Source organism: Scyliorhinus canicula, chromosome 6 (assembly GCF_902713615.1).
Source record: "Scyliorhinus canicula chromosome 6, sScyCan1.1, whole genome shotgun sequence".
Lineage (NCBI taxonomy): Eukaryota > Metazoa > Chordata > Chondrichthyes > Carcharhiniformes > Scyliorhinidae > Scyliorhinus > Scyliorhinus canicula.
In genome coordinates this window covers 10461551-10483117 of record NC_052151.1, presented here as the reverse complement: position 1 = coordinate 10483117, position 21567 = coordinate 10461551, and the positions used below count along the sequence as shown (strand labels likewise).

Below are 21567 nucleotides of genomic sequence, written 5' to 3'. Positions count from 1 at the left end.
GCGATACCGGGCGATCCCCAGGCACAAAAGAAACAAGTTAACACTAATCGATACATTCAATGGAAGGCCAGACTTTTCGGCGCCAAAGAAACCCAAAACAATAAGTCCCAAGAAGCGCCACAGTGATCGAGATACTGCCCCATTATTGGGGAATTCAAATCAATCGATTGGGAAGAGACCCAATCGATTGCGAGAGTATAGACTCTATACTATAGAGGGTCCGCCCAGGTGGGCGCAAGACCCTGAGAGGATTATAAGACAGAGATCGCGACCCCAGCTCTCTCTCTCTGTCAGCCTCTCCTTGACCAGCTAGCCCTCCCAGCAGAACACCATTGCAGCAGAAGAACCTTGTGCAGGAGAGGTCTGGACAGAAGCCACCAGCAAGTAAGTCACAATGCACGCTACGGGAATATACACTCCTGACCCCTTTAGACCATAACCACTGGAAGCCTGCGGACCCTGGACAAAGCTAGAAGCCGTTGTTCCCTGATCCGGCAGTCCCCTTATCCAGATAAGTATTTGGCCTAGTAATGGTAGGATTAGCCTAGTCTTATAGTTTATATGCATGATTAGTAGATTACTGTAATATAATAAAAGTGTCTTGTTTGAGCTTACTAATTGGTGTATGGTTTTATTGCTTTGAACTTGACCTTGAAACTTGTGGCGGTATCTTAACGATACCTGGCGACTCCAAAGCTCAGTAACGAAACAGAGCCAAATTGAGTGTTAAGCACAGTCACCCAGAACGAGCAACACCATCGTGCCCCAACCCACAATACCCATCCAGCCACCACAAGAGGCTGTAACCCCGGTGCTCCGCAGATCGCAGCGGACGACTCGACCACCAGACAGACTCAATTTGTGAACCACCATCCCAGCCAGACTTGATTTTTTTGTAGGGGGTGAATGTGGTGAATGTAATTCACACTGTAATATATATGATACCATATTATTGCAAGCGCAGTTGTGTTGCCCGACCACTAGGGGGAGTAGCACTGGGAATGCATAGGAGTTTTTACAGGGCTCCAACCTTGGCTCCGCCCACAGCTCCTCCCCTTGGACTGCTGTATAAAGATCGATGCCCAGAGCCAGCCGACCAGTTCATCCAGGGTTCATCGTGTTACAGGCAGGCTCTGTTGTAAGTAGATTAAAACCACTGTTCATATCTTAAAGCACGTGTCTCGTGAATTGATGGTCTCATCATCTTCATAACTTAAAAATTCCATTGCATGCAAATCCTGGTGAATCGCCTCTGCCTCCCCTCCAGCACAATCACATCCTTCCTATAATGTGGCACGGTTTTGTGAAGGGGAGGTCGTGTCTCACTAACTTGATAGAGTTTTTTGAGGAGGTTACAAAGATGATTGATGCAAGTAGAAATGAAAATCGCTTATTGTCATGAGTAGGTTTCAATGACGTTACTGTGAAAAGCCCCTAGTCGCCACATTCCGGCGCCTGTCCGGGGAGGCTGTTACGGGAATCGAACCGTGCTGCTGGCCTGCTTTAAAAGCCAGTGATTTAGCCCAGTGAGCTAACCAGCCCCTAACCAGAGCAGTAGATGTTGTCTATATGGACTTCAATAAGGCCTTTGACAAGGTCCCTCATGGCAGACTGGTACAAAAGGTGAAGTCACACGGAATCAGGGGTGAACTGGCAAGATGGATACAGAACTGGCTAGGTCATAGAAGGCAGGGAGTAGCAATGGAAGGGTGCTTTTCTGATTAGAGGGCTTTGGTTCGTGGTGTTCCGTGGGGATCAGTGCTGGGACCTTTGCTGTTCGTAGTATATATAAATGATTTGGAGGAAAATGTAACTCGTCTGATTAGTAAGTTTGCAGATGACACAAAGGTTGGTGGAATTGCGGATAGCGATGAGGACTGTTAGAGGATACAGCAGAATTTAGATCGTTTGGAGACTTGGGCGGAGATATGGCAGATGGAGTTTAATCTGGACAAACGTGAGGTAATGCATTTTGGAAAGTCAAATACAGGTAGGGAATATACAGTAAATGGTAGAACCCTCAAGAGTATTGACAGTCAGAGAGATCTAGGTGTACAGGTCCACAGGTCACTGAAAGGGACAACACAGGTGGAGAAGGTAGTCAAGGTAGTCAAGAAGGCCTTCATTGACCGGGGCATTGAGTATAAAAATTGGCAAGTCATGTTGCAGCTGTATAGAACCTTAGTTAGGCCACACTTGGAGTATAGTGTTCAATTCTGGTCGCCACACGACCAGAAGGATGTGGAGGCTTTAGAGAGGGTGCAGAAGAGATTTACCAGGATGTTGCCTGGTATGGAGGGCATTAACTATGAGGAGAGGTTGAATAAACTCGGTTTATTCTCACTGGAACGACGGAGGTTGAGGAGCGACCTGATAGAGGTCTACAAAATGATGAAGGGCACAGACAGAGTGGATAGTCAGTGGCTTTTTCCCAGGGTAGCGGGGTTAATTACTAGGGGGCATAGGTTTAAGGTGCGAGGGGCAAGGTTTAGAGGAGATGTACGAGGCAGGTTTTTTACACAGAGAGTAGTGTGTGCCTGGAACTCGCTGCCGGAGGAGGTGGTGGTAGCAGGGATGATAGTAACGTTTAGAACATAGAACGATACAGCGCAGTACAGGCCCTTCGGCCCTCGATGTTGCACCGACATGGAAAAAAACTAAAGGCCATCTAACCTACACTATGCCCTTATCATCCATATGCTTATCCAATAAATTTTTAAATGCCCTCAATGTTGGCGAGTTCACTACTGTTGCAGGTAGGGCATTCCACGGCCTCACCACTCTTTGCGTAAAAAACCCACCTCTGACCTCTGTCCTATATCTATTACCCCTCAATTTAAGGCTATGTCCCCTCGTGCTAGCCACCTCCATCCGCGGGAGAAGGCTCTCGCTGTCCACCCTATCTAACCCTCTGATCATTTTGTATGCCTCTATTAAGTCACCTCTTAACCTTCTTCTCTCTAACGAAAACAACCTCAAGTCCATCAGCCTTTCCTCATAAGATTTTCCCTCCATACCAGGCAACATCCTGGTAAATCTCCTCTGCACCCGTTCCAAAGCTTCCACGTCCTTCCTATAATGAGGCGACCAGAACTGTACGTAATACTCCAAATGCGGCCGTACTAGAGTTTTGTACAACTGCAACATGACCTCATGGCTCCGGAACTCAATCCCTCTACCAATAAAGGCCAACACACCATAGGCCTTCTTCACAACCCTATGAACCTGGGTGGCAACTTTCAGGGATCTATGTACATGGACACCGAGATCCCTCTGCTCATCCACACTATCAAGAATTTTACCATTAGCCAAATATTTCGTATTCCTGTTATTCTTTCCAAAGTGAATCACCTCACACTTCTCCACATTAAACTCCATTTGCCACCTCTCAGCCCAGCTCTGCAGCTTATCTATGTCCCTCTGTCTACAACTCCACCGACTTTAGTGTCGTCTGCAAATTTACTCACCCATCCTTCTGCGCCCTCCTCTAGGCCATTTATAAAAATGACAAACAGCAACGGCCCCAGAACAGATCCTTGTGGTACGCCACTCGTAACTGAACTCCATTCTGAACATTTCCCATCAACTACCACTCTCTGTCTTATTTCAACTAGCCAATTTCTGATCCACATCTCTAAATCACCCTCAATCCCCAGCCTCCGTATTTTCTGCAATAGCCGACCGTGGGGAACCTTATCAAACGCTTAACTGAAATCCATATACATCACATCAACTGCTCTACCCTCGTCTACCTGTTCAGTCACCTTCTCAAAGAACTCGATAAGGTTTGTGAGGCATGACCTACCCTTCACAAAACCATGCTGACTATCCCTAATCATATTATTCCTATCTAGATGATTATAAATCGTATCTTTTATAATCCTCTCCAAGACCTTACCCACCACAGACGTTAGGCTCACCGGCCTATAGTTACCGGGGTTATCTCTACTCCCCTTCTTGAACAAAGGGACCACATTTGCTATCCTCCAGTCCTCTGGCACTATTCCTGTAGCCAATGATGACCTAAAAATCAAAGCCAAAGGCTCAGCAATCTCTTCCCTGGCTTCCCAGAGAATCCTAGGATAAATCCCATCCGGCCCCGGGACTTATCTATTTTCACCTTGTCCAGAATTCCCAACACTTCTTCCCTACGCACCTCAATGCCATTTATTCTAATAGCCTGGGTCTCAGCATTCTCCTCCACAATATTATCTTTTTCTTGAGTGAATACTGACAAAAAGTATTCATTTAGTATCTCGCTTATCTCCTCAGCCTCCACACACAACTTCCCACCACTGTCCTTGACTGGCCCTACTCTTACCCTAGTCATTCTTTTATTCCTGACATACCTATAGAAAGCTTTTGGGTTTTCCTTGATCCTACCTGCCAAAGACTTCTCGTGTCCCCTCCTTGCTCGTCTCAGCTCTCTCTTTAGATCCTTCCTCGCTTCCTTGTAACTATCAAGCGCCCCAACTGAAACTTCATGCCTCATCTTCACATAGGCCTCCTTCTTCCTCTTAACAAGAGATTCCACTTCTTTGGTAAACCACGGTTCCCTCGCTCGACCCCTTCCTCTCTGCCTGACTGGTACGTACTTATCAAGAACATGCAATAGCTGTTCCTTGAACAAGCTCCACATATCCAGTGTGCCCAACCCTTGCAGCCTACTTCTCCAACCAACACATCCTAAGTCATGTCTAATGGCATCATAATTGCCCTTCCCCCAGCTATAACCCTTGCCCTGCGGGGTATACTTATCCCTTTCCATCACTAACGTAAAGGTCACCGAATTGTGGTCACTGTTTCCAAAGTGCTCACCTACCTCCAGATCTAACACCTGGCCTGGTTCATTACCCAAAACCAAATCCAACGTGGCCTCGCCTCTTGTTGGCCTGTCAACATATTGTGTCAGGAAACCCTCCTGCACACATTGTACAAAGAACGACCCATCTAATGTACTCGAACTATATCTTTTCCAGTCAATATTTGGAAAGTTAAAGTCTCCCATAACAACTACCCTGTTACTTTCGCTCTTTTCCAGAATCATCTTCGCCATCCTTTCCTCTACATCCCTAGAACTATTAGGTGGCCTATAGAAAACTCCCAACAGGGTGACCTCTCCTTTCCTGTTTCTAACCTCAGCCCATACTACCTCAGAAGAAGAGTCCCCATCTAGCATCCTTTCCGCCACCGTAATACTGTCCTTGACTAGCAGCGCCACACCTCCCCCTCTTTTGCCCCCTTCTCTGAGCTTACTAAAACACCTAAACCCCGGAACCTGCAACAACCATTCCTGTCCCTGCTCTATCCATGTCTCTGAAATGGCCACAACATCGAAGTCCCAGGTACCAACCCATGCTGCCAGTTCCCCTACCTTATTTCGTATACTCCTGGCATTGAAGTAGACACACTTCAAACCACCTACCTGAACACTGGCACCCTCCTGCGAAGTCAAATCTGTGCTCCTGACCTCTATACTCTCAATCTCCCGTACCCCAAAACTACAATCCAGGTTCCCATGCCCCTGCTGAATTAGTTTAAACCCCCCCAAAGAGCACTAACAAATCTCCCCCCCCAGGATATTGGTGCCCCTCAGGTTCAGATGTAGACCATCCTGTCTATAGAGGTCCCACCTTCCCCAGAAAGAGCCCCAGTTATCCAGAAATCTGAATCCCTCCCGCCTGCACCATCCCTGTAGCCACGTGTTTAATTGCTCTCTCTCCCTATTCCTCATCTCACTATCACGTGGCACGGGCAACAACCCAGAGATAACAACTCTGTTTGTTCTCGCTCTGAGCTTCCATCCTAGCTCCCTAAAGGCCTGCCTGACATCCTTGTCCCCTTTCCTACCTATGTCGTTAGTGCCAATGTGGACTACGACTTGGGGCTGCTCCCCCTCCCCCTTAAGGACCCGGAAAACACGATCCGAGACATCACTTACCTTTGCACCAGGGAGGCAACATACCAAACTTGAGTCTCTCTCGCTCCCACAAAATCTCCTATCTGTGCCCCTGACTATTGAGTCCCCAATTACTAATGTTCTACTCCTTTCCCCCCTTCCCTTCTGAGCAACAGGGACAGACTCCGTGCCAGAGGCCCGTACCCCATGGCTTACCCCTGGTAAGTCGTCCCCCCGACAAGTATCCAAAACGGTATACTTGTTACTCAGGGGAACGACCGCAGGGGGTCCCTGCACTGACTGCTTCTTCCCAGTCCCTCTTACAGTTACCCATCTATCTCCAGTCTTTGGTGTAACTACTTCCCTGAAGCTCCTATCTATGACCCCCTCTGCCTCCCGAATGATCCGAAGTTCATCCAGCTCAAGCTCCAGGTCCCTAACACGGTTTTTGAGGAGCTGGAGGTGGGTGCACTTCCCACAGATGAAATCAGCAGGGACACTGACGGCGTCCCTCACCTCAAACATTCTGCAGGAGGAGCATTGTACTGCCTTCCCTGACATCACCTCTAGATTTTAAAAAAAAACAAGGAAAAGAAAGGAAGAGCTTACCTGAAATGAAATGAAAATCGCTTATTGTCACCAGTAGGCTTCAATGAAGTTACTGTGAAAAGCCCCTAGTCGCCACATTCCGGCGCCTGTCCGGGGAGGCTGGTACGGGAATCGAACCGTGCTGCTGGCCTGCCTGGGTCTGCTTTCAAAGCCAGCGATTTAGCCCAGTGAGCTAAACCAGCCCCTGATATTACCTCAAACCCTGCTCCCGCTGAAAGTTAAGCAAATTTAAAGGCACTCACTCACCTTCACGACAGGCCCCTGCTCCCGCTTCCCAACCACCGTGGGGTGGGGGGGTTGGTTAGAGGAGGAGGTAGGGTGGGAAACACTCACGAAGTGTTTCGGGTTTAACTGTCACTTGCCAACAGCCCCTCCACAAATCACCTTCAACTTAGGCTGACCGCACTGCACGTATGCAAATTCCCCCAGAACAGCTGATCAGTAGCTCTGCTCTGCTGCTCTCTGCTGGATGCTTGCCTTCACTCAAACTCCTTGGGTATCCTTCGCCGGTTCACCTTCAACTTAGGCTGACCGCACTGCACGTATGCAAATTCCCCCAGAACAGCTGATCAGTAGCTCTGCTCTGCTGCTCTCTGCTGGATGCTTGCCTTCACTCAAACTCCTTGGGTATCCTTCGCCGGTTCACCTTCAACTTAGGCTGACTGCACTGCACGTATGCAAATTCCCCCAGAACAGCTGATCAGTAGCTCTGCTCTGCTGCTCTCTGCTGTATGCTTGCCTTCACTCAAACTCCTTGGGTCTCCTTCGCCGGTTCACCTTCAACTTAGGCTGACCGCACTGCACGTATGCAAATTCCCCCAGAACAGCTGATCAGTAGCTCTGCTCTGCTGCCCTCTGCTCTTAAGGGGCATCTTGACAAATACATGAATAGGATAAGAATAGAGGGATACGAACCCCGGAAGTGCAGAAGATTTTCGTTTGGATGGGCAGCATGGTCGCACAGGCCTGGAGGGCCTTTTATAATCTACTCCTCGATTGATAAAGGCAATTGTACGATATGCCCTTTTCACCACCCTGTTAACCTGCCCTTCTGCCTCCAGAGATCTGTGAACAAACACTCCAAGGTCTCTTTGTTCCTCAGATCTTCCCAGTGTCAGGTCATTCATTAAATATTTCCTTGTCACATTGCTCCTTCCAAGTGTATCACCTCACACTTTGCAGGGTTAAATTCCATCTGCCACTTTTCTGCCCATTTGATCATCCCATTTAGAGTCATCGAGATTTACAGCATGGAAACAGGCCCTTTGGCCCAACTTGTCCATGTCGTCCAGTTTTTACCACTAAGATAGACCCAATTACCCACATTTAGCCCATATCCCTCTATACCCAGCTTTCCTATGTAACTGTCTGAATGATTTTTAAAAGACAAAATTGTACCCGCCTCTACAACTGCCTCTGGCAGCTCGGTCCAGACACTCACCACCCCCTGTGTGAAAAGATTGCTCCTTTGGATCCTTTTGTATCTCTCTCCTCTCACCTAATGATAACAACCATCTTTATTAGTGTCACAAGAGGCTTACAATTCACTGCAATGAAGTTACATGCCCTTTAGTTTTAGACTCCTCTATCTTTGGGAAAAGATGTTGACTATCTACCGTATTTATGCACCTCATTATTTTATACATCTCTGTAAGATCACCCCTAAGCCTTCTTGGAAAAAAGTCCCAGCCTATCCAGACTCTCCTCTCTTCTCATAAACCAAGACACTCAACCTAACGTTAACCACCCAGCCTATCTTTTTGTCATCCACAAATTTACTGATTCAATCTCCCTCATAGTCATGTTTATGTAAATGACAAAAAATAGGGGACCCAGCACAGAACCATGTGGTATGTCACTGGATACTGGCTTCCAGTCACTCAAGCAGCCATCTGTCATCACCCTCTGTCTCCTACAGCTAAGCCAATTTTCAATCCACCTTATCAAATTACCCTGTACCCCATGTGCATTTACCTTCTATCTAAGCCTCCCAAGTGGGACCTTGTCAAAGGATTTGCCGAAATCTATGTAAACTACATCAACTGCACTGCCCTCATCTACACACTTGGTCACATGTTCAAAAAAATTTGTTCGGTATGACCTCCCTCTGACAAAGCCATGCTGACCAGCCCTGATCAAACCCTGCCTCTCCAAGTGAAACACAAGTAATGCCACTCTTGCTTCAGCTCGCTCACAGGAAATCCCGATAATTGTGGCCTTGGTGGAGAGAATCTACCTGAGGCAAAAAAATGGCAAAGTGCTGTTTGATAACCGATGTTTCTCTGCGCTGCAGTCACCGAGAAACACGCTTAACGCGCCTTTCAGTGGACTTTAACCTCACCTAATCTTGTACCGCACTCATGACAATATGATATCATCGCTATGACGGAAACCTGGCTGTAAGAGGGGCAAAATTGGCAGCTCAACATCCCTGGATAGGGTTTCCAGGAAGGTTAGAGAGGGGGTTTGAAAGAGGGGTGTAGGGTTATTGGTTCAAGAATCAATTACATCTGTGAGGAGTGATGATATACTGAATGAAGCATCGAATGAGGTCTTTTGGGTTGAGCTCAGCAACCACACTGGTGTACTATAAACCCTCAAATGATGGAAGGGAGGAAGAAGACCAAAGGCGCCATTCATCGAAAAGATTTTGAAATGTGGTAGTCAGCAGAGACTGCTGCGAGCTTCCCGACGCTTTGGGACATTGGAGAGACCATGCAGACACTGCGACAACGGATGAACGGGCACCATGCGACAATCACCAGGCAGGAATGTTACCTTCCAGTCGGGGAACACTTCAGCAGTCAAGGGCATTCAGCCTCTGATCTCCGGGGAAGCATTCTCCAAGGCGGTCTTCAGGACAAGCGACAACGCAGAATTGTTGCCGAGCAAAAACTTCTAGCTAAGTTCCACACGCATGAGTGCAGTCTCAACCGGGATCTTGGATTCATGTCGCATTACATCCACCCCCCATCTGGCCTGGACTTGCAAAATTCCACCAACTGTTTTGGCTTGAGACAATTCACACCTCTTTAACCTGTGATTATCCCTCTCTCTGGATCTGTAATGATTTGATTACCTGCAAATGCTCGCATTCCAAGCATTGTCCGGCATCTCTGACTTTGTCTATATAAATGTTTCTGGAACATACCTCTCCATTCACCTGAGGAAGGAGCAGTGCTCCGAAAGCTCGTGTTTGAAACAAACCTGTTGGACTTTAACCTGGTGCTGTAAGATTTCTTACTGTGCTCACCCCAGTCCAATGCCGGCATCTCCACATCATGATCACAGGCTGGAGGGCCGAAGGGCCGGTTCCTTTGCTGTACTTTTCTTTGTTCCTTGTACGTCACTTTTTTGCCTTATCTTTTCCAAAGCCTCTTTTTGTCCAACCTCAGTAACATTCCTTCATAATTTCAAGATTTGTTACATCTCATCTGATCTAACATATGATGGTCTTTACATCTAAAAGTTCGAACCTAAACTGTCCAAGAACCTGACACCGATTGTGTCAGCACCAGCCACCAATCACCCAATTATTTTAATCCTATTTTCCAGCCTTGTATGCTGTGGCACTTCAAATGCTCATCTAAATACTTCTCAAACGTTGTGAGGGTTCCCACCTCTACCACGCTTTCAGGAATTGAATTCCATGTTCGAACCACCCTCCAGGTGAAATAATTTTCCCTCACATCTCCTCAAAACTATTACCTTAAATCCATGCCCCCTGGTGTTGATCCTTCTACTAAGAAGACAAATACCTTTCTATCCATCCTATCTATACCCCTCATAATTTCATATATCTCAATCAGCTTTCTCCCTTAGCCTTCTCTGCTCCCAAGGAAAACAACCCCAAGCTATCCAGTCTTTCTTAAAGCTGAAACACTCCAGCCCTGGCAACAGCCCAGTGAATCTCCTCTGCATCCCCTCCAGCGCAATCACTTTGTTCCTATAGTGTGGTGACCAAAAACAAAACCATCAATATGTTTATTGATTTACCTGGCCAGGAGCCTCATAGAGGAAAGGTATTAGCTGGAAATCTGGTTCACCGAAGCTGTAATATGCTAGTTTAATCACAGTATGTAATGAACTTTGCTGCACACGCAATAAGTCACTGAGCCAGAGTTCCACAGGTCCCTTTGCAATCACTGGGGTATCCAGCTGCAAAAAAAATGAATATCACTCATGTTATAGACAGCATATAATAAGTGCAAAATATTTTGTCTTAAACGACTTTAATCATATTTTCATGAGGAAAGGTTCCAGATAAATATTCTAAACACAACATGGGCAAGAGGGGGGTGGGGGGGGGGGGGGATTCTTGTATATGTCCACAACATGGACCTATTTAAGAAATCCAGGTACGACCTCCGCAAAGCCATCCGAGATGCCAAGAGAGAATATCAAACCAAGCTGGAGTCACAGACTAGCGTTAGAGACTCTCGGCGGTTGTGGCAAGGCCGAAACAACATAACGGGTGACAAAGCAAAGCCGAGCAGTATCTCTGGCAGCAGCGCACCGCTCCCCGATGAACTCAATGCATTCTATGCTCGATTCGAGCAGGTAACCAACAATCTGCTGTTGAATGCCCCAGCAGCCCATAACACACCCATACCCATGATCACAGCTTCCAAAATCAGATTGGCCTTCCTGAAAGTGAACCCTCGGAAGGCGACGGGCCCGGACGGGATCCCTGGTCGTGCATTCAGAGCCTGCGCGATCCAGCTGGCAGAGGTGTTCGTGGACATCTTTAACCTGTCCCTACTCCACTCCGACGTCGCCACCTGCTTCAAGAAGACCACCATCAGACCAGTGCCAAAGAAGAACCAGGCAATGTGCCTCAATGACTAACGTCGGGTAGCCCTGACTTCAGTTGTAATGAAGTGCTTCGAGAGGTTGATCATGAAGCGCATTACCTCCATACTCCCAGACCGCCTTGATCCACTGCAATTCGCATACCGTGCAACCGGTCCACAGCAGACGCCATTTCCCTGGCCCTACACTCATCCCTAGAGCATCTCGACAACAAGGACTCCTACATCAGACTCTTATTTATTGACTACAGCTCCGCCTTCAACACCATAATCCCAGCCAACCTTATATCAAAGCTCCAAAACCGAGGACTTGGCTCCCCACTCTGCAACTAGATCCTCGATTTTCTGACCAACAGACCACAATCTGTAAGAATGAACAACACCTCCTCCACAATAGTCCTCAATACCATGGCCCGCAAGGCTGCGTACTTAGCCCCTTACTCTACTCCATGTACACACGCGACTGCGTGGCAAAATTTGGTTCCAACTCCATCTACAAGTTTGCAGACGATACGACCATAGTGGGCCGGATCTTGAATAACGACGAGTCAGAATACAGGAGGGAGATAGAGAACCTAGTGGAGTGGTGCAGCGACAACAATCTCTCCCTCAATGCCAGCAAAACTAAAGAGCTGGTCATTGACTTCAGGAAGTACTGTACACATCCCTGTCAACATCAACGGGGTCAAGGTAGAGATGGTTAGCAGTTTCAAATTCCTTGGGGTGCACAGCCACGTCAATGCTACCATCAGGAAAGTACAACAGCGCCTAGACTTCCTCAGGAAACTAAGGAAATTTGGCATGTCCACATTAACTCTTACCAACTTTTACAGATGCACCATAGAAAGCATTCTATCTGGCTGCATCACAGCCTGGTATGGCAATTGCTCGGCCCAGGACAGCAAGAAGCTTCAGAGAGTCGTGAACACTGACCAGTCCATCACACAAACCTACCTCCCATCCATTAACTCCATCTACACCTCCCGCTGCCTGGGGATAGCGGGCAGTATAATCAAGGACCCCTCCCGCCCGGCTTACTCAGTCTTCCAACGTCTTCCATCGAGCAGGAGATACAGAAGTCTGAGAACACGCATGAACAGACTCAAAAACAGCTTCTTCCCCACTGTCACCAGACTCCTAAATGACCCTCTTATGGACTGCCTCATTAACATTACATCCTGTATGCTTCATCCGATGCCAGTGCTTATGTAGTTACATTGTATATATTGTGTTGCCCTATTATATATTTTCTTTTATTCCCTTTTTTTCCCATGTACTTAATGATCTGTTGAGCTGCTTGCAGAAAAATACTTTTCACTGTACCTCGGTACACGTGACAATAAATAAATCCAATCCAAATCAATTCAAACCAATTTTCCACCCCTGTTCTCCGGCAAGAGTTGGTGCAAATAATAGGATGCATTGTTGACAACAGCGAAAATGGAAGCTCCCACTGCCGCCCAATGTGGGGGGGCTGCCTCCGCTGCCGTAAAACACGCTCTGGGGAGAAGGGAGGAATTCCGCAGTGGTAGTGGCGTATTGGTATTATCGCTGGACTAGTAATCCAGAAAACCAGGGTAATGCTCTGGGGACCTGGGTTTGATTCCCACCATGAGAGATGGTGAAATCTGAATGCAAAAAAAAAACTGGAATTCAAAGTCTAATGATGAACATGAACCAATTATCGATTGTCATAAAATACGCATCTGGTTCACTAATGTCCTTTAGGGCAGTGCATCTCAAACTATCTGATGTGGTGTACCGGCAGTTTTTTTTTTCAATGTGCCAGGGACCGGTAAGCGAAACAAGCCAATCCAGGATTACTGTCTCTTTCTTTTCTGGAAACACTCCAAGTACCGGCAGACGATGGCTCGAGTACCGGCACCGGTACTCGTACCACACTTTGAGAAGCACTGCTTTAGAGAAGGAAATCTGATGTCCTTACCTGGTCTTACCGACATGTGACTCCAGATCCACAGAAATGTGGTTGAGTAGTAACTGCCCTCAGCCACGCCAACATCCCATGAACAAATTTTTTTTAAAAATCATTCAAATGTGCTCTGCCCAAAAGCAGGTCCTTAACTCATCATCTGCTGGTGCCTCATCCTGTGCTGTTTTCTTGGCAGTAGCAATTTACTACTGCCTTCCTCTCTCAGGGGCTGGTTAAGTCAGGAGGTCCCAAGTCTATCTCAGCTAGAACAGGAATCAAAACCAAGTTTTGCAATTATTCTGAACCAAATGTTGGCCATCCTGCCAACTGAATTAACTGCCCCCCCCCTCCCCCCACCCCACACATTTTAATTTGCCTTTCTTATTATATTTTTTAAAGTTCTGACAATGGCTTCTATTCAACAAATGAATAGATTTGGCAGGGAAAAAAGAGGGATTGGAATGGGTGCAGTGGCTGGCCAGAGAAGTGGTCGAATGGCTTTTTGCTGTTGGATGATTTGACATCCTGAGAAGCAAAAGAGCTGCACTCTGGTCATTGGACAGCAAATTGCAGAGTGTGCCATCTACAAAATGCAGCAACTCACAAATCCCCCGTAACAGAACCTTTCAAACCCAATACCTCAATCACCAAGAAGGGCAAGCACAGCAGATGTGTGGGAGCTCCACCACCAGCAATTTCCCTTCCAAGTGACTCGCAATCCTGACTTGGAATGATATCACCTTTTTCTTCACTGTTGCAAAATCCTGGAACTCCTTTTCTAACAGCACGATGAGTGTACATACACCACATGGACTGCAGCGGATCAAGAAGGCGGCTCACGGTCATCTTCTTAAGGGCAGTTAGCATTGGACAATAAATTCTGGGGCGGGAATCTCTGTTTCAGAGACTAAGTGCTGACGATGGGACAGATTTGGATAATTTCTACAACAGGTAAATTTCACAACCGTTAATGATCTAGCACCGGTGGCACGCGGAACACAATCAATTCCAAAGAAAAACAGAGTCAGATTTGTCACAGTCGGGGTTGACACCTGAGAGGGTGACAAGTTGCAGCCACATATTAGCACTCCGCTCCCCTCCGCAAACATTTATCCCAGCCAACAAGATGAAAGCGAGGTGAGCGGCACCCTGGTTCACTGTTGCTGAACTCAAGACCCTATTGGATGCCGTGGAGGAAATGTGGGCCACCCTGTGTCCCGAGGTGGGAAGGATGCTGCTATCCGCCGCCGTTCATTGGGCATGGGCACAGATGCCAGATGTTGTGAGTGCCCTGGGCTTCACCAACTGGATAGGCCAGCAGTGCCATAAAAAGCTGCACAACCTCCTCAGGGCGGCCAGGGTGAGTAGACAGCTCTGCGCCCCTGGCACTAGCCCCCGTCCCACAGACCTCTTACCCCGTTCCCCCCACGTGGGGGGAACGGGGTAAGGGGTCTGTGGTACATGGGCTAGTGCCAGGGGCACAGAGCTGTCTACTCATGTCACGTCAGCACCCATACTGGCTGCCATGGTCGGGCGTCCTGGCCACAAAGGCACCAACTACTCACCCTCTGTGCTGCATGCGTCCGACTGCGTAACATTGTGCGTTTACTGTCTCCCGTGCTTCCCCTCACACCCAGGAGAAGGCTTCCCAGAACCGCCTGAAAAGGGAAAAGACTGGATCGGAACCACCGGACCTGCGGCTCCTCACCCCAGCAGAGCAGCAGGCCTGGACCTGGTTGGTGGACCCAGAGAGAGGGCAGTCGCAGAGCCTGAGGTTGCCATCGGGCGAGCAAGTGGTGGGTTGGAGGGGGGTGGAGTGTGGGGGTGGTGGGTTGGAGGGTGGTGGAGTGCGGGGGTGGTGGGTTGGAGGGGGGGTGGAGTGCGGGGTGGTGGGTTGGGGGGGTGGAGTGCGAGGGTGGTGGGTTGGAGGGGGGTGGAGTGCGTGGGTGGTGGGATGGAGGGTGGTGGAGTGCGGGGGTGGTGGGTTGGAGGGGGGGTGGAGTGCGGGATGGTGGGTTGGGGGGGTGGAGTGCGGGGGTGGTGGGTTGGAGGGGGAGTGGAGTGCGGGAGTGGTAAGTTGGAGGGGGGTGGAGTGTGGGGGTGGTGGGTTGGAAGGAGGGTGGAGTGCTGGGGTGGTGGGTTGGAAGGGCGTGGAGTGCGGGTTGGTGGGTTGGAGGAGGGGTGGAGTGTCGGGATGGTGGGTTGGAGGGGGGTGGAGTGTGGGTGTGGTGGGTTGGAGGGTCGTGGAATGTGGGTGTGGTGGGTTGGAGGGGTTGAATGTTAAGTAATGGGTTAAGAGACATTGCAATTAGTTGTCTCATTTATGTTAAGTGTCCAATAATTGACACTGATATGTAAAGGGGCTTCAGGTGGCCTCTGGGTCTGGTGATGTGTAGAGTTTTGTGCAGAGTCTGTTGGAAGAAATAAAAGTGTGTTGGTGAGAAAGGAACAGAACTTTTGTCTCTTCATACCACAGCATCTAATACGTCTAACAATTGGTAGCAGAGGATGGTTGCTATTTAAATGTGAAGGATTGAAAGATACAATTTTTCCAGATCAAACCAAGGAGTGAGTGAAAAAAAAGGGATATATGGCTGAATGCAGGATAAAGGTGGCTGGATATGACTATCCTCCCTTATTTACTGAAAGGGAATCATACGACCAATGGAGAAGTGCAGTAGTTATGTGGACTAAGGTAACTGCTTTGGGAAAGAGAAAACAAGATATGGCATTGGCTCTTTCTTTACCATATGGCAATAAAATCCGAATAAAATGGAAGAGTTAGACTCAGAAGAAGGTCTGGTGACTTTTATTACATTATATGGATAAGATTTATAAGAAAGATGACTTGTTAAGTAAGTGTGAAGCATGGTCGGATTTTGATAAGTTCTGGAAAATGGAGGATTTATCCATGGAAGACTATATCATGGAATTTGGCAGACTATATAAAAGACTGCAGAAACACAACCTGGAATTTCCACAGTCTATATTGGCCTTTAAATTACTTCACTGTGCTAGAGTGAGCAACATGGATAGACTCCTCGTTTTGACAGGAGTTCAGTTTACAGATAAGGATACCTTATTCGAACAGATGACAAAAGCTTTACAAAAGTTTCTGGGGAAACATTTGATTCCAATGGCTCTCGTGACCCAAATAGGTCAGCCTGCAATAAGGCAGAATATGGAAGATACACGACTAACAGGGTGGCAAAATTGTATGGCTACGAACATGCCTCAAGGCTATAAAAGGAGACCGAGACAAGGAAATTATGAAGACAAAAACCCAGTTAGAACCTACAATAGGAAGATGAACCCCAAAAATGCACGGGGCATGATAAATCGATGTTTTCGATGTGACTCTCAATATTATTATGCTTTCAACTGTCCAACTCGTTATGATAGAGTGTTTGAAGCGACACATTTTAGAAATTTTAGAACAGTACAGCACAGAACAGGCCCTTCGGCCCTCAATGTTGTGCCGAGCCATGATCACCCTACTCAAACCCACGTATCCACCCTATACCCGTAACCCAACAACCCCCCTTAACATTACTTCTATTAGGACACTACGGGCAATTTAGCATGGCCAATCCACCTAACCCGCACATCTTTGGACTGTGGGAGGAAACCGGAGCACCCGGAGGAAACCCACGCACACAGGGGGAGGACGTGCAGACTCCACACAGACAGTGACCCAGCCGGGAATTGAACCTGGGACCCTGGAGCTGTGAAGCATTTATGCTAACCACCATGCTACCCTGCTGCCCCATGACACGGAAGAGTCAGAAGAGGAAAAAGTAAGTGACCAGAAAGAAGGCATTGTCCTATTAACAAGCAGTTTAACGCCGGTAATGAGGGTCTTGGTTTGCAGAATCCTTCAACTGTTCTGTATTGGACAGTGGCTGCACATCTACTGTGTGTGGGATTGACTGGTTAAAATGTTATCTGTACTCCTTGAATGCTGAAAATCCTAACAAGGTTAAATAATTTGAAAGTTCCACAAGTTTCAGGTTTGGGGATGATAATACTCTGAAGTCACTGAAAAGAGTGGTGATCCCTTGCAATATTGCTGGAGTGAATCATTTTATTAGCACGGATGTTGCATCAAGTGGGATACCTTTGCTTCTGAGCAGACCGTCGATGAAGAAAGCACACATGAAGCTGGATATGGAACAGGATAAGGCAAGTTTTTGGAAAGACAGTGGACTTACAATTTACACAGTCGGGACACTATTGAATTTTATTACTGACAAATAATATTTCAAGTAGAGTGGTTAAGGATGTGTTAATGGCAGTTGAAAATGGGACTTTAGCTGATTAAAAAGCTTGTTGTAATAAAACTGCATCGGCAATTTGCACATCCGTCTCCTCGGAGGCTGAAAAATTTATTAAAGGATGCAGGGGTAAGGGATGACGACTATACTAAACTGATAGAACAGGTTAGTGATTGCTGTGAAGTTTGTAGGAAGTACAGAAGGACTACAGCACGACCGATAGTAACCCTACCTTTGGCCAGTGATTTTAACAACATAGTGACCTTAAGATCTGGGATCAAGCAAGTAATATATTTATTTTGCATTTTGTAGATTTAGCAACCAGATTTAGTCAATCAACGATTGTACGAAGCTAAGAAAAGAGAGTAATTCTGGATCAAATCCTGGAAAAAGGGATCGGGACAGGTCCACCGGCAAAATTCCTTACGGACAATGGGGGAGAATTTGCTCATGATGAGTTTCGGGATATGTGTGAAAACATGAATATCAGAGTTATGAACACGGCTGCAGAAAGCCCATTTAGTAATGGTGTCTGCAAAAGAAATCAGGCTGTCATCGATGACATGCTTCAGAGAATTTTGGCAGATCGACCAAACTGCAGGCTCAATTCAGCTTTAGCATGGGCGGTACATGCAAAGAATTCATTGCAGGTGGTTGGGGGCTATAGTCCTTATCAATTAGTGTTTGGTCGAAATCCAAAAATTCTGTCCATTTTGGATGGTAATAGATTTGGATGGAAATAGATTTGGATGGCCAAAGGGGCTGGTTTAGCTCACTGGGCTAAATCGCTGGTTTTAAAGCAGACCAGGCAGGCCAGCAGCACGGTTCAATTCCCTTACCAGCCTCCCCGGACAGGCGCCGGAATGTGGCGACTAGGGGCTTTTCACAGTAACTTCATTGAAGCCTACTCGTGACAATAAAGCGATTTTCATTTTTCATTTTCATGACCAGCCTCCAGCTTGGAAGGGGACTACAATTAGCTCTGGTTTTGCTGAACATTTAAATGCATTACATAGCAGTAGAAAAGCTTTTTTGGAAGCAGAAGTCTCTGAAAGAATTCGCAGAGCTTTAAGACATAATGTACGGCCATCAGATGCCGTTTTTCAGCAAGGAGACATGGAATACTACAAGAGAGACAATTCTAATGAATGGAAAGGCCCAGGGAAGATCATAGGCATAGATGTCAAAACAATTATTTTGCATCATGGTAATCAAACTCTTAGGGTACATTCATCAAGGATAATGGGTACCAATTACAAATTTTCTAATTTAGATAGAGCAGACAGACATGACAAGGAACCAGAATCATCTGGTACGTACGTGTTACAGAACTATGAGGACCAGTTAACTGATATAGACAGGGTTTCTGTCGAGGAAGACGACACTTTTGATAAATTAGAACAGGCCATTTTTCCGAAAGGGCAACTGCCAAAAGTTGGTACAAAAGTGACACACTTGCTTGAAGGGTCTAGTCAATGGAAGGATGCAACTGTTATTAGTAGAGCAGGGAAGGCCACTGGAAAGTATAAACATTGGTTGAATGTGCAGCATTCAGGGGAGAGAGTTAAGACAACGGATTGGGAAAACGAAGTTCAAAAATGGAGGGCACAGAAACGCAGTGCCAGTTCAGATAGTACATCGGATAGTGAACAGGTTCGCAGGAAAAGGTCGAGAATTATTGAAAGGACATCCCGCTATAGAAGAGAAAGATCAAGCAGTAGCAGTACAGAACGAGATACCAGGCAGGAAAGGGGATGTAGTTTATCAAGATCTCGGAACAGGAGTAAGACTTTGAATACTAATAGAAGTAGAAGCCCACATGCACGTGAGATTTTGGTGGCTTCAAATACATTAGATGAAAATGTTATGAAAGATGCTAAACAGCAAGAATTGCATAGTTGGAGTGAATTTGGGGTATACACGGAAGTACCAGCTAGGGGAAATAAAGCTCTATCCCACAGATGGATTTGCACGGAAGAGGTTCTTCCAGATGGAACTCATAAGGCAAAGGCCAGGCTTGTGGCAAGGGAATTTGAAGAAAACTTAGAAGATCAGGATTTAAGGGTAGATTCACCTACAGCAGGAAAGGTTGTTTTAAAGATTTTCTTGGCTCTATTAGCCACAAAGGCATGGGAATGCAAATCTATAGATATAAAAGCTGCCTTTTTGCAGGGGCATCTGCTCCAGAGAGACATTTTTCTCCGTCCTCCTAAAGAAGCAGCTAACACAGAAGGGGTACTCTGGAAGTTGAACAAATGTGTATATAGAACATAGAACATAGAACGATACAGCGCAGTACAGGCCCTTCGGCCCTCGATGTTGCACCGACATGGAAAAAAAAACTAAAGGCCATCTAACCTACACTATGCCCTTATCATCCATATGCTTATCCAATAAATTTTTAAATGCCCTCAATGTTGGCGAGTTCACTACTGTTGCAGGTAGGGCATTCCACGGCCTCACCACTCTTTGCGTAAAAAACCCACCTCTGACCTCTGTCCTATATCTATTACCCCTCAATTTAAGGCTATGTCCCCTCGTGCTAGCCACCTCCATCCGCGGGAGAAGGCTCTCGCTGTCCACCCTATCTAACCCTCTGATCATTTTGTATGCCTCTATTAAGTCACCTCTTAACCTTCTTCTCTCTAACGAAAACAACCTCAAGTCCATCAGCCTTTCCTCATAAGATTTTCCCTCCATACCAGGCAACATCCTGGTAAATCTCCTCTGCACCCGTTCCAAAGCTTCCACGTCCTTCCTATAATGAGGCGACCAGAACTGTACGCAATACTCCAAATGCGGCCGTACCAGAGTTTGGTACAGCTGCATCATGACCTCATGGCTCCGGAACTCAATCCCTCTACCAATAAAGGCCAACACACCATAGGCCTTCTTCACAACCCTATCAACCTGGGTGGCAACTTTCAGGGATCTATGTACATGGACACCGAGATCCCTCTGCTCATCCACACTACCAAGAATTTTACCATTAGCCAAATATTCCGCATTCCTGTTATTCTTTCCAAAGTGAATCACCTCACACTTCTCCACATTAAACTCCATTTGCCACCTCTCAGCCCAGCTCTGCAGCTTATCTATGTCCCTCTGTAACCTGCAACATCCTTCCGCACTGTCTACAACTCCACCGACTTTAGTGTCGTCTGCAAATTTACTCACCCATCCTTCTGCGCCCTCCTCTAGGTCATTTATAAAAATGACAAACAGCAACGGCCCCAGAACAGATCCTTGTGGTACGCCACTCGTAACTGAACTCCATTCTGAACATTTCCCATCAACTACCACTCTCTGTCTTCTTTCAACTAGCCAATTTCTGATCCACATCTCTAAATCACCCTCAATCCCCAGCCTCCGTATTTTCTGCAATAGCCGACCGTGGGGAACCTAATCAAACGCTTTACTGAAATCCATATACACCACATCAACTGCTCTACCCTCGTCTACCTGTTCAGTCACCTTCTCAAAGAACTCGATAAGGTTTGTGAGGCATGACCTACCCTTCACAAAACCATGCTGACTATCCCTAATCATATTATTCCTATCTAGATGATTATAAATCGTATCTTTTATAATCCTCTCCAAGACTTTACCCACCACAGACGTTAGGCTCACCGGCCTATAGTTACCTGGGTTATCTCTACTCCCCTTCTTGAACAAAGGGACCACATTTGCTATCCTCCAGTCCTCTGGCACTATTCCTGTAGCCAATGATGACCAAAAAATCAAAGCCAAAGGCTCAGCAATCTCTTCCCTGGCTTCCCAGAGAATCCTAGGATGAATTTCATCAGGCCCCGGGGACTTATCTTTTTTCACCTTGTCCAGAATTGCCAACACTTCATCCCTACGCACCTCAATGCCATCTATTCTAATAGCCTGGGTCTCAGCATTCTCCTCCACAATATTATCTTTTTCTTGAGTGAATACTGACGAAAAGTATTCATTTCGTATCTCGCTTATCTCCTCAGCCTCCACACACAACCTCCCACCACTGTCCTTGACTGGCCCTACTCTTACCCTAGTCATTCT

At 46.9% G+C, this 21567-nt stretch overlaps 1 protein-coding gene across 6 annotated transcripts in view; it reads right to left on the bottom strand.

Annotated features, from left to right (window-relative positions):
* The window catches only part of LOC119966976 (dynein heavy chain 8, axonemal-like), a 1648910-nt gene that overhangs the window by 621392 nt on the left and 1005951 nt on the right, over positions 1–21567 (bottom strand). For all 6 annotated transcript variants that reach the window (XM_038798944.1, XM_038798946.1, XM_038798947.1 and 3 more), the window contains one exon: positions 10505–10666. In XM_038798944.1, coding sequence (XP_038654872.1) covers positions 10505–10666 — 162 coding nt within the window. The remainder of the gene's footprint in view (positions 1–10504; positions 10667–21567) is intronic.